Below are 13,566 nucleotides of genomic sequence, written 5' to 3'. Positions count from 1 at the left end.
AATCAGGTGTGGAAGTATTTATTATGTAACAATCTCTTTCATTCTCTTAAAGGCAAGAGTGACCAGCATTAACTTCCTTAAACACCGCCTCTTCCCAAATGCCTACTGCCATCATCCTGAAGCAGCTCTCAGCTCTGATGCCTCCAGGGGAGGTGCTAGTAACAGACCATGAAAAATGCTTTGAATTTGGCTTCAGAGAACTCAATGTCTGTTACTTAAACTGAATTGATCCACCTTTGTGTACTTGAATTAAGGGAAAGTGGATAGTGATTATGTAGCTGGGACCTCCATTTTTCCCAGGGCTTTCTTCACCCTTTTGTGTCTGGGCCACTCTCACCTCCTCTAATTTAGTCTGCAATTACAGAATATAGTTAAGTACCAAGATTCTCATTACTTACAGACCTTGCAGATCTGCAAAAGCTATTTCACCTCTCCCTTCTGGCGTGGCTTAGTGAGACCCAGACCTTGCCCAAGCAATTTTTTCCCTTGTATGATTAAGGGCTAAAATCATCAGAAAACCCAGGTCATGGTCAGCATTCAGTCACCATTTATTGTGAAACGGCTTAAATAGAGGTCACAGAACACAGAATTAGGTCTGAAGGGGACCTCTGGAAATCATGAAGTCCATCCCCCCTGTCCAGGCAGGGCTACCTAGAGGTGACACAGGAACGTGTCCAAGTGGGTTAGAATGTCTCCAGAGAGGAAAATTCCATGACCTCCTTGGGCAGCCTGTTCCAGTGCTCTGCCACCCTCAATGTAAGGAAGCTTTCCCTCCTGCTGAGGTGAAAGTTCTTGTGTTTGAGCCTATGGCCTTTGCTCCTCATCCTGTCACTGGGCACCACTGACAACAGTCTGGCACCATCCTCTGGGCACCCACCTTTGAGATATTTACAAGCATTAATGAGATCCCTTCTGTCTTCTCTCCTCTAAACTATCCGACTCAACTCCCACAGACACTTCTTACAAAAGAGAGGCTCCAGAGCCCCCATCATCTTTGTGGTTCCCCACTGGGCCCTCTCTGGTCACATCTTGTCTTTCTGGTACTGAGGAGCCCAGAAGTGGACACAGCACTCCAGATGTGCCCTCCCTAGGTCAGGACCTTCTCCCTTGACCTGCTGGCCACATTATTCCCAATGCACCCCGGGATCTGCTGGCCACAAGGGCAGGGCCAGCTCATGGGCATCCACCAACACTCCCAGGTTCTTCTCTGCCAAGCTGCTCTCCAGGAGGTCAGTCCCCAGCCTGTGCTGGCACTTGGGGTTTTTCCTCCCCATCTGCAGGGCCCTACACTTGGCCTTGCTGAACTCATTCAGTTTCTGTCCACCCAATTTTCCAGCCTATCAAGGTCCCACTGAATGGCAGCACAGCCTTCTGGTTTATCAGCCACTCCCCACAGTTCTGTTTCAAACTTGCTGAGGGTCTCTTTCCTTTAACTGTCTTTCACTGAATGGAAGAGAGGATCTTTCCTGTTTTAGTTCACATTAATCCCTGACTAATCACATACTGGTTTCACTGTCAGAAATACTGTGTTGAGGGTCCTACAAAGGCACTCTGAGCATGGAATTACTCCTGCATTGCACATTTCTTATTTTAAAGGAAGGACACCTTTTTAATTTTCAGTTGCGATCATGTAGAAAACATAAAATATCTGAAACTTCTATTTTATAGATAGTATTTTAATTTCAAGATGTAAAATACAAAACCCCTAGAAGCAATCTTAAGGATATTTCCACAAAGACTTTTTTTAATGGTTTCATTTTTATATTGCAAGTCTGTTACCTTGGAAAATGCAAATATATACCATCATGAATTGTAATATGGGACGTACAAAGACTCCTTCATGTAGCATAAAAGGATTGTGATCAAATAATCAAATAATTTAATGCAGCAAAGGTTAGTTTAAAAAGTATCCAAGTATGTATTCCAGATATAGACAGCAGATGTTGATTTACAGCTGGACCTGTGATGGAAGGCATCTTCTGCCATTATCCCTGTAATGGGGAAGAGAAAGAGAATTGCTGCCGGCATGTGCATTTAAGCTTGGTGGTATTAAACTGAACTGACATTCAACACATGCCCTTCACCTGCATCTGTCCTGTCCCTCTGCAAGTTGTTTGGAAGTCCAGCTCTAACCAGCTCTTTACAGTACAGGGCAGGCAAGGAAAAAAATGCAGGAAAGTCCCCTAGGAAATGCCTCCCTCCTTAGCCTAAACCCACTGACCAAAACTCAAGAGACACCAATGATATGTATCATATTATGCAGAAGAAAGGAGAACTTCTATGGTTTTAGGGTACAGAACTGAGAACAGAAGCCCAGGTTAAAACTGACACTTTTCCAGTTTTCCTCTGTTACCCAAAATCTGAGCTTGCTAAGGCCAATTCCAATGAAGTCAAGTTTGGGCTAGGTCTTTGTACTCTTTGTGCCTTTGTACCTGCAAGGCAGGATTGATAGCAAATCTTTTGGCTAGGCACATGACATGTGACAATGGCCTAGTGATTGATGTAAGTAAAAAAACCAGATTTTTCATATCAGCTAGTGGAGATAATTCTTGCATTTTGGCCCGTGAGAACTCATGACATTTGATAACTGATTTCTTTTTAAAAACACTACACTAAAGAGTGTCCATGAAAAGGGGACAGGCTCATTTTAGCTATTCCATCAGATCAATTCCTGAGCAGAAAAGGCTGGCAGAGATTGCAGGAGAATTGCATGTTAATAAACTTGGAGGTCACTCATTTTTCTAGTTAATTATTACTTGACAGAAATGCATTTATGAAAGCCATGCTACGTATAACTATTTAACAATACTATGTACAGCTGCTTAAAGAAAGGGAAGAAGCAGATATTTCTGAGGCCAGTGCCAGCATGCAAATAATTATCTATCCCATTCCTATAATCATCTTGGCCTTATCATTCTTACCTGGTGTGCATCTGAGATTATGTAAGTATTCCAGCTAATATTGTCATGTGGGATGGCAGTTTCTATGCCACAGTTTTTTCTCTACTTTTGGAGAGTATCTGTCTTTGGCGAGGGGAAAGATCTTGACTTCCAGAGTCACCTCCAGTTTCAGACAGTGACTTACCTGTCTCAGAGGTGCAGCCCTGTCACTGCAGCACGGTACATTGCCTGCTGCTGTAGGCGCTGCTGTGGTCCAGCATTGGCATGTACATTTTAGCCACGATGCAGTAGCTGACTCCAGGCCTCAAATCTTCTATTTTAATAACCTTGTCTTTCCCTTCATACACCAGGACCCTGTGTTGCTTCATACAGAGAAAGAAGAGCCAGTCAAGCACGTTTCCCTAGCAAGTGTGTCTGAGAGTAAAGTTCAATGAGAACAGAGGATGGAGAACAGCACATGAGCTTACACAAACTCAACAGCATTAATAACTTATTTATGCTTTTAAAAGAAAATCCCCTTCCCCCTCCCCCCCCAGATTCCTCTCCAGTACCAATTTTTTAAACTAGGTCATGGATTATGAAGTATTAAGTTGATGGAAAATAATACAGGGAGGAATTACAAATGAATTCAATCAAATTCAATTCCTGAAAGATAAGCCTACTTGGTTTTCAAACACTTGCACAGTCATTGCTGCTCTCACAATCCCAGAAGACTCAACAGCAAAACAAATATGGTGTGCCCACACTTTTCTGGCTATTCAATGGTAAAGTGTTCATATCTGAATATACTCTTACCTCATCTAGCAAGTTGTTAATTATGAAGACTTGATACAGCAGATCATAATAGTTTGTCATTGGTATTTTGCTGCCTCTCTTCCTTCTATAAGGAGAACGTGGAGCCTGGAGCTTTACTGTTATGGATTTGTTGCTATGAACCACAGTGACCATTGGAGGTCCTATCATAGCTATGGAAAAAAACCCAAAGCTATAAACACAATTATAGGTTATGAATAATATTTCCAAGAATGCAATTTGAATCCTTTCAACAAATGCTCATGTTACCAACAATATATTATGGTGTACTTATTCCTCAAGTGACACTTTGTAAATTCTTGCTTCTTGGTGTTTATTGGGTTCGGTTATTGTTATTTTGGAGGTGACATTTCCTGTGTTTGTAAATCTATCTTTGAGCCAAGCTTTTTAAAATTCCTTAGAGCTGATGTTGCTATGTGCTGACTGGTCAAGAAAAATTCCAAAATTGCCCTGATTTTCTTTTTCCCTCATATTTGTTTTTGTGCTTTCTGCACAAAACATCCATTTAAACCATTTCAGCTGTGCCAAGGATGCAGTTTATGTCATCACTTTCAAATATTTTGGAATCAGCTTGGTTAAACACAGCTAAGGCTTGAAGCCTATGCCTGCATAGATGTGTGTGGAGCACCAGCAGTGTCGGGACACGGGGCAGCAGCTGCCACACTAATCCCTCCAAGAGGAGGAGGAGGTGGCATAGGGCAAGATGTTCTGGTTTTGCTGCAAGGTACTTTATGTCAAAGCTTGTGGTTTCATCTGTGCAGGAGGCTCAAGGTAATTTGCACTTCGGGGCTGTGGAGTGACCCACACTGGCAATTTGATTTTGCATTGGCCAGTGAGGGAAAACAGGTTAATTCATGGTGAACTTACTGGTAGGTAGATTGCTATTGTTCATTGTGGGCAGTCCTCCATTTCTAACATACTGTGGCACTGTAATGACAGTACTAACCAAAAGCTTTGCGCGTGTCCTTTCCTGCAGTTGGGATAACACATAAATGTAAGAATAGTGGCCACACACCACACAGCTCTGTTCTCTCTTCTCCCCCCAAAGAAAAAATGCTTCCTTTTTATTGTCTTGAGTCCTGTCTTTCCAGCAGCTCAAAAAATGCCTGAAAATTATTTGTGTACTTCCATGCCCAGAGGAAGAGATTGAATTAAAGGGATTTTTTGATCTTCTAATTACTGGTAAATGGCTATTTAGCCATAATCGCTTGGCTTTCAAGTGTGTGGAGAACTACTCTGGCACAACAGTTCACCTGACAGCTATTACTCACTTCTTTACACACAGCTTTGTGGCTAGAAAAGGACAACTCATGTTTGCAAGTTGCGAGCAGAAATGGTGTGTTCCATGCCATGGAAGACCAAACTCCTTCCAGGAAAGTGTTTGCACTTACTTTCTCTCCAAGGAGTGAATCTGCAGCTGAGGCTCCAGCTGGAATAGACACCAGCCAGGGCTGCCCTCACTCTGCTGTAGTAAGGCTCCTGGATGTCAGAGGTCTCATGTGTTAGGTCACAGACATGGCTTGAAATCCCCCAGCACTCGTCTTTGTTTTGCCACGTGCTCTGCCCATACCTATGGAGAAAGAGGAGGAAGGATGTAAACTTTAGGGATCACTGCCTGTGTCCATGCAGATTCTCAGCCATCTGTTTTACTCTTGTGGCACTGACAAGCACCCTGCCATGGAAATTAACTGCCTTCAGTTTGATAACAGGGAAGGTTGATTTCATGGGTACTTGGGAGCTACAGGTTTCTGTCTCTTCTGAAAGAAATCTAAAGCAGAGACAGGGTCACCAGCCCTGTCAGAAGCTGCCTCTTATCTGCCCCATGGGAGAGGTGGGCAAGCTGTGGCTCAGCCAGTGTGTTCACTGGTGGGCAGAATGCTGGATTTCACTAAACTGTTCCTCAAGGGCAATAATCATTTCAGGCACTCACCAGTGTGCCAGGGGTGGGAGCAGACCCTGGAGACCAGCCCCTAATGTTCCCTCAATCTTTCCTAGCAAGGCACCCTGAGACAGTTCTGTGGGCAAGGTAGGCCACTGAGATACATTTAATGTTCTATTACAGAATAACTTGGCCTCCCCAGACCTGCTTGAGGCAGGTGGCTGGACCCATTGGCTTTCAGACATCCCCTGCAAACTACATTTTCCTTCAAATCCTTGGTGCAATGAGGGTGCAGAGCATGGTGCTTACTCCTTGCCGGCCTTGTGCTGCTTGACTGCTCCTTATGGGATTGGTAAGTGCAGAAACAACTGAGAGCTGGCAGCCAAGCAGGACATGGCTGCTGCCCAGGAATGAGAACCTCCTGCCACCTGAGAAATCATTTTATGCCCAGCAGGGCTGAGCCCCAGCCCAGTGGGAGGCGCTGGTACTTACACTTTGTACTGCACAAAGTAGAGCGCATCTCTGGCCTCTCTGGCCCACCCAGGCTGCCAATGCAAAGTGGTGTTGAAATTTAACGAATGGAACTCTACCTTCTGTGGCTTAATCGAATCTTGCAGGTCTTGGTTTCCCAAAACTAAAAGCGCTGCAGATAAGAAGGAAAGGTAACATAAGGGGTTTGTCACAGACACGCTCCTCCATGCTGGAATCAGAGGGTATTGCTACAGACCATGTTGCTTCATGACTAGCAGACCACAGGGAAATTAAATCTCCTGGACCTCACATTCTAAACTTTCCAAGTCACGAAGTCAAGCAGTTGCAAAAGAAAGACATTTAGAACTATGAAAGGAATACTTTTATGTGGTTTGAGTGTTTGAGGTGGGAGTTTTTGTGTTTGTTTTGGGTTTGTTTGTTCATTCATTGTTGTTTTGTTTTTCTTTTTTTTTCTTTTATGTTGGTTTATTGGTATATTTTTCCTTAGTGAGTTTGCTGCTGTGAAAGATGCCTGATGATCATCTCAGGAAACAAACCCTTCAGATCTCTTTTCAGAGTCTGCAGTGAGCATCCCCATCAATACTTAAAAGTCAAGTGCTCTTTCCTGCTTTACTCCACAGCTCAGCTTTAACCTGAAGAGATTATAGCTCTTTTAACTGTTACCACGGTCGTGTTTACCAGCTCCTGCCTAATAAACAACCACCTGAAATTCACTTCTTTTCTTGTCTGTAGGACTGGAAAAGCTGTCTGACAGTTTTCAAGATCATCTATTTTCAAGCTGCTATATTACTTATAACAGGTTCAGTTAACAACCTCTCTGAATCATTCAAACCCTAACATTTTTGTGGGTTTTGCAACCCAGATGACAGCAGCTTTTAATCTGGCAGAGCACAGAATCAGATAAGACTTGTACTGGCTGAACTAAAACTGGTAATACAGCCATGAAAAAATATAATGACTAACACGTTCATTTTATCTGCATTTCAGAACCTGGAATGATAAAATAACAAACTAATTTGAAAGTGACTAGCTTTTGAGACCCACCAAAAGATACAGAGATTTCTTGACTCATCCAAAAAATTCAATAACAAGCCCTGTCCTCCCTCTCCCCCTTCTCTTCCCACATAGGAAAATAGCAAAAAGCCCTTACTTACAAGTTGTCTCATCCTGAAGCAGGTGCATCAGTAAGCAGAGGAAGGAAAGCATGATCCTCCTCATGCTTAGGAGAGCAGCTCCATGACTGAAAAGCACCTCTCTTCCTCTTGGGCATGTCCTATGAGGAAGTAATTGTTAAGCACTCCAGAGTTCCCCTTATTTTCAGTGGTTTCCAAATTCCCCGGTTTGGCTTTGGTTTAATTTAACTGCAAAACATATGAGTAGCTCTAAATTAAACATGAGCAATTGTTCTTTCTTGGCAGCTGTGGTCATGCAGAGTTTGGAACTAATTATGAACCAAGCCATTATGAAAAAGGTCCTTTTTTTAACACACTAATTCCCAGACGATGTCTGCCAAAATTGCTTTACCCCATAAATTTATCACAGAAGTTTTCTTGCTTGCCATGCTAAGATTTTTAATATTTTATTTATTTATTTTTATTTATTTATTTATTTACTTTCAGCTCACTGGTTGCTCAGAGCTGAAGAACACAAGAAATTTTGCTCTGAAGATATAAAAGACCTACCCATGGGATGCGCTTTGGGTTTGATGGACTGCCTCTGGGCCAAAAGCAAGAGCTGGAGTTTGCTGGTGGCAGGACATCATCTAGGGGGCTGTCACTGGAGGAATGAGGGGCTGTGAAATCACTTCTGGCTGTTGAACAGCATGTTCATCCCATACTGGCTGCCGGGGAGATGCTGGGATGCTGGGGAAATTGCAGGACTGACAGCCTCCAGACTGGAATTAGGAAGATAAGCCCAGCCCACAGGGCAAAGTGCCACTCTGGGTTGGACTTTCAGACTGCTGGGAATCGTATGCCCCAACTGGTGCAGGTGTGCTGCACACTGCCTGCACAAATATTGGCATTTGTCGGTGTTATCCTCGGCATCCTGCCTGCCCAATGTGTCCAACCTTACAAGCTTGACCCCAGGGCTGGGAATGCTGGGGCTCTCCGTTGAAAAACATCTCACTTTGTTCTTGCAAGTGCTTTAATGCAGTCTGCCAGGGGGGAGAGGAGTTTTGTGCTCCTGGAATGTGTGGAAAGCTCAGACAATTCTGTTGCTTGTGGGGAACGCCGTGCTGCTGCCTAGGCTTGCCCCTCTCTCTTCCCTCCCCGAAAGCTCCTCGATGCTGACACCCACTGGTACATCACTGCTCATGCATTAGTGCAACTAAGCACAAGTCAGGATGCTTTCTCTTTCTGCAAACTCATGATGATAAGCAGGAGGAGAAAAATGCTAATTTTGTAAGACTTAGCACAGCCCTGTGTAACAGCTTTCACAGAAGGAGTAATGGATGTGAAGACTACCTGTCCACTAACAAATAATTGTCATGAAATCATCTTTGCTTTGGGAAAACGTGGAAACAGAAGACTTGTCAGGTCAAAAAAAGTGCAAGTTCTGGTCCAAATGAACTTATTTAAAGGCCACCAGTTATATTGAACAAACTGAGCAACATCTAGTCAAGAAGCTGATTTTGGTCAGATAGATGGGCACAGGGTCTCAGTGCAGCTAATCACCTATATCTCATTATACTAGCACCAAACCTGCCCCATATATAGTAGAATGCTAACTGTGTAGCTTTGAATAATGAATTAGTCAAACCAAATAAGGGAATTAAAAACTGAGAAAAAATGAAGAAGAAAAACCCCACCAAAATGCAGGCAGGAGTCAGAAATTCTATCTCCAACTGCAGATTTTTTTTAAAAATTAATAGTTTATTTACTTTAAATAGTTTCCCACGCCAAATTCAATTAGTATTTCATCATGTTATATGAGCTCAAGTACGGGAATAGGGAACTTTTACAAACCAATCACTAGACTGAAAAGTCATCAGCGTTTAGTCACAGGTCATGTATTTATTTACTCAAATTGTACACACCTTCCCATATCCCAAGAAGCAGCCCATTGCCAGGAGCTGAAGTGTGGACCTTTGTCAAAGTTCCTTTTGATGGTGGTTCCTCCTAGGAAAGCAGAGCTGAGGGCCAGCCTGCCAGCACCAGCGGGTTTTGCTCGGAAAGGGCTGCTGTGTGCTGTGGTGAGAGAAATGCCTGTCACATGGGTGCTGGAAAACACCCAGCGTTTCCTGCGCACGGCACTGCGATAGCACCTTATCTGCAGCTGGGCTGTGCTCTGCACATATCGCTGACTCCTCACACACTTTCTGCTGTCATTGGAACAGCCGCTGTGGCAATAGCCGCCTATTGGCACCTGTGCTACTCATCGGCCTCGGTCGCTGCTTCAGGGCTTTGTGGGGTACAAATCAGCACAGCCACAAGGAGCAGCTGCACACGCACACACACACGTGTGCAGACATGTACACGTATGTCTGGAGTCTCATAGAATACCTATATAGTGTACATACAGTGTGTCTGCAGTGTATATAGCACATTTCAAAATGTACACTATCAAGGAACACAGGATGATGCATGCTGCAATGCTGTTTAAAATACGAGAACTTCTATAAACAATATTAAGGCTACTCTGAACAGTACTTTATGAAGAAATGGAAAGTTGAAGTGTATTACTTAGCCGAGGAGAATCCACAGAAGTACTACCTTATCCACATAAGTGCTACCTTATCCTAGCTTGCACTGCAGCATCTTTCTGATCCAAACCATTGTGAAACAGCAGAACTGATATTTTTGTGACCCAACATAAAAAACCATGGGTATGAGAATTTTTTCCATTGCTGGACTAGAAACCTCTCTGAATGCTGTGTAAACAGCTTGCTTTCTCTTGAGGATGCATTATTGCTACACGGAGGTAAAAGTCAAGTATTTTTGCTGAAAGCTGCTTGACTCATCTCATTTGAAAGGACAACCTCCTTGTTACTCTTTTTTATTCTTGTGCCCTTGAAAGAGTTGCTTCCCATACATAAGAGGGGGAAATGTAACCCTGAAACTGCTACTGCAGCACAACCTTTGGTTTTTCAGATGTGAGTCTGACATTTGCAGTGGATGTCAGGGTGGATTTTGCTTACATGCCTGAGGATGTGGGAGGATGAAGAAAGCATACCCAAAACATACAGGGAATACTTCTAGTAACTGCCAGAGGCAAGGCAATTCTCTCTCATGTGTGGCATTTCACACAAAAATAAAAAAATGTGAGCGGTTCATGTTACTCCAAAGACTATTTGCAATTGGAGCCACAGTTTTCAGTCTTTTCTAAACAGCCAGTGTGGACTCAGAGGAAAACCTGTCTTGGGAGAGGACTCTGGAGGTCATCCTGTCCAGCCTCAGCACAGGGATAGCGACAATTTTATCCCACAGTTAACCACCTTTGACATGAATTTCCTCCTGCAAATCCTAGTGGGATTCCTCTGCTGCAATTTATGACAGATGCTGTCTGTGCTTTTACTTCAGATAAAAGTCTGCCATTTCTGCAGATGCTACAGTTTGCTGTAGTTGGCAATGAGATTTCTCCCGAGTGCCACCCCTCCTGGCTGAAGGGATCCAGCTCCCTCAGCTTCTTCTGGTGTGTCACATGCAAGAGGACAGCCCTTTGCCAGCTCAGTGGGGACTGGAAAGTGAATCACTACACTGCATACAAAAATTAAAATGAAAGCAAAGAAAACCCCCACAGGCACGCAGGAGGGACTTTTTGGATCTTTCTTCCCTTCTCTGTAGGGAAGAGACATTGCATCACACGAGTTCTTACAGAGAAGTTTCTGAGGAAGCAACGCAGACTTTCACTGCACAGTGTGTGCCTTCCCTGCTTCCTGCACACAAACCTCATCCTCACAGTTAAACAGCTTGGGCTAACACTTTAAATATTGCAGTTAAAAATTCCAATGCTGTAGCTGCATCTACATAGGGAGACTTTGGACCATAATAAAGATGAAGATCTTCTGAAGGCTCAAAAGTAGTGAGTCATCATTTGCACATGCAGTATTTATTTAACCATGGGCAACACACTGAACTGACCGGGAAGTTAGTAACCAACACTAACATTCATTAGGAACTGAAATTAATACAAACCCCAAGATAGCTCCAAGTCTTTCATTTAAATGACAAGTTCCCTTAAAATTGTCTGGTTTTCTCACTTGAAAAGCCATATAATTATATTTTTTCCACCACTAAGGAGTGCTGTAGCTTGTTTAAGCCCATTAAGACACACATTTTAGGTGGTGGATCCCTCACCAAATCATCTGCAGACAAAATCTACCAACTTGGAGACGTGAAATTAATATTCCAGAATTTGTAGGTTTTTCTTAGGTAATCTTCATAGCACAGTAAAGCTGCCAAGTGCTCACTCAGCCAACAGAACCCACAGATAAAACTGCAGAGGTACAGCACAAGCATTGCTCATACTTTCTTGGTCCACCTACTAAAGTAAAGAAAGGCTCAGTTCTGGTAGTGCCAATGCTCTCTGACACACTGCCACCAGAGGCAACTAATATATTGGTAGAATATGACCCACACACTGATTATTTTTTTATTTTTTTTTTTGGCAGGGAGTGGTTTGAAGCCTCTGCATCTAATCACCAAGTCCAGACCACACTGGGCTGACTCAGCACATGGCACAAGAAGGGCAAGGGGTTGGCAGGCTTGCACTTGGGAAAAGACACGCAGAACTGGGATGTCTGCCCTCATATTCATCATCAAAAATTGGGCTGCAGAAGGAGCAAACACTTCTGGTAGCTACTTTGGACAATAAAACCTGGAAAGATGCAAGTTCCAGGGGTTTCCCTGGCCAAGGGAAAAAAGAAATACAAGGAAGAAAAAAGAGAATCTGCCTTTCACTCATCTCTTCTGCAAGGAGAAATTTGCAAGCATCACACTTTCTAGCCTGTGGCTTAGTTCTGTCATTGTTTTTTGAATTCTCAGTATCATTCTCCATCATCCAAGAAATGCAAACTCCAGACCAAGAAGTCCATTCTTACAATGATCTTTACCACCACCATCTCCAAATACCTACTGTATTTGTACGTACACTGTTTTACAAGCCTTTTTTTTTCCTTAATAAATACAGTGTTGCAGACCTTGTGTGGATAGTCCCTAAACATTCAGGAATCAGTGTTCTGAGCTTTTCAGGACAGGACCCTTCACACCTAACTGGTTTTCACACTTCTCAGAGGTGTTAGTTTCGAGTCTACTGCAACATGACTGTTTAACCAATAAGATCACTCTGTGATTCTTGAAGATAAAAAAGCTTTGTTCCATATTCGTCCTAAATGAAGTTTGGTGTATCTCTCTGTTTGGTAGTTTTGCTGCACACTCTGAAGCAATTGAAAAATTAATTCTTTGTAATTTGCCATCCAAATTCACAGTCGTTTATTCCAATTTCTAGTCAGATTTGGGGGGTGAGTACGAATTAGTACTGTATTAAAAGCTGATACAAGGCCAGACTGATACTTGAGATGAAGCCACATGGCATAGATGCTCTCTACCTCCTTGCCATCACTGCCCTCTAGCCACTCAGACAAGCTTTTGCAACCCTTCCTTCCTTGCTATGATTTATCTCACACTTGATCACATTTGCAGCAGGTTAGCAGAGGCCTCAACTCTCCCAAACCTGGTAGCAGAAAGCACACAACAGTACATACAGTTCCTGTCTTCTGGAATGGAACTGCACATGCCCTCCACCCTTCCTGCTATTAACTGAACTGCTATAAACTTAGATGTGCCACAAAACATAACACAACACAGTCGTGCCCAGAAAGAAAACATAGTGTATTTATTTTTGTTCTTTACGCTCTGTATTTTCAGTCTGAAAGGATTGTATTTACTCTTTTTTGAAAGGGCATTTTTGAAGGGATTTTGAGTCTTCGAGTTTGTTTTTCAAGTGATGTTGGCATAGAAAAAAAAAAAGCTGTATCAGTCAATACTTTTACTGCTGCACTGTGAACATTGCAAGGATGTGACAACTGCAGGATTAATTTTGCAGGACACATTGCAACCTGGCAGGCAGAACCTCTTGGTTTGCCTGCTCATTGTTTGCTCTGCTTGTAATGCTTTTCCTCTTTCAAGCTGCGGCTAGGCAGCAGAAATTAAAACATCACACAAATAAGATTTCTGTGATCTTTAAACTTCTAATGAACACTAGGAAGTTCCAAGGAAGATCAGCTTTCCTCTCTGTAGCAATTAATCCATTCAAATGGTTTGACCATTTAATCCTTTTCCATAATTTTTAAATAGAACAGAAGGAAGCAGCCCCAGGCTGACACAATAGGGCTGGACTTAAGTTACTACAGGCTGCATCATACAGGCTGCATCAGCAGCATCAAAGGGCAAAAGAGAAACTGCAATGCTGAGGATGATGATGGTCAGTAGGATCCAGGAACTGCTGCACACATCCACACACACAGATGGGCCACACACATCT

At 43.0% G+C, this 13,566-nt stretch overlaps 1 protein-coding gene across 1 annotated transcript; it reads right to left on the bottom strand.

Annotated features, from left to right (window-relative positions):
* Positions 1–3,106: 3,106 nt before the first annotated feature.
* IL22RA2 (interleukin 22 receptor subunit alpha 2) lies at positions 3,107–7,302 on the bottom strand. Its single transcript, XM_064709002.1, has 5 exons — positions 7,239–7,302; positions 6,085–6,235; positions 5,105–5,283; positions 3,696–3,865; positions 3,107–3,262 (listed from the first exon to the last, which is right to left on the bottom strand). Exons 1-5 carry the CDS (start codon positions 7,300–7,302, stop codon positions 3,107–3,109), a joined length of 720 nt encoding a protein of 239 aa, XP_064565072.1.
* Positions 7,303–13,566: the final 6,264 nt, after the last annotated feature.

Source organism: Zonotrichia leucophrys, chromosome 3, assembly GCF_028769735.1.
Source record: "Zonotrichia leucophrys gambelii isolate GWCS_2022_RI chromosome 3, RI_Zleu_2.0, whole genome shotgun sequence".
NCBI classification, from domain to species: domain Eukaryota; kingdom Metazoa; phylum Chordata; class Aves; order Passeriformes; family Passerellidae; genus Zonotrichia; species Zonotrichia leucophrys.
Note: the sequence above shows the minus strand (reverse complement) of the source record. Positions and strands in the feature narration are given on the sequence as shown.

Excerpts from the sequence above, each read along its gene's own strand:
- IL22RA2 (XM_064709002.1), bottom strand. The coding sequence starts at position 7,302 with ATGAGGAGGATCATGCTTTCCTTCCTCTGCTTACTGATGCACCTGCTT. Across the intron at positions 5,284-6,084 it reads TACTTTGTGCAGTACAAAGT|GTATGGGCAGAGCACGTGGC; the intron begins GTAAGTACCAGC and ends CTTTCTCCATAG. Across the intron at positions 3,263-3,695 it reads TTAACAACTTGCTAGATGAG|CAACACAGGGTCCTGGTGTA; the intron begins GTAAGAGTATAT and ends CTCTGTATGAAG.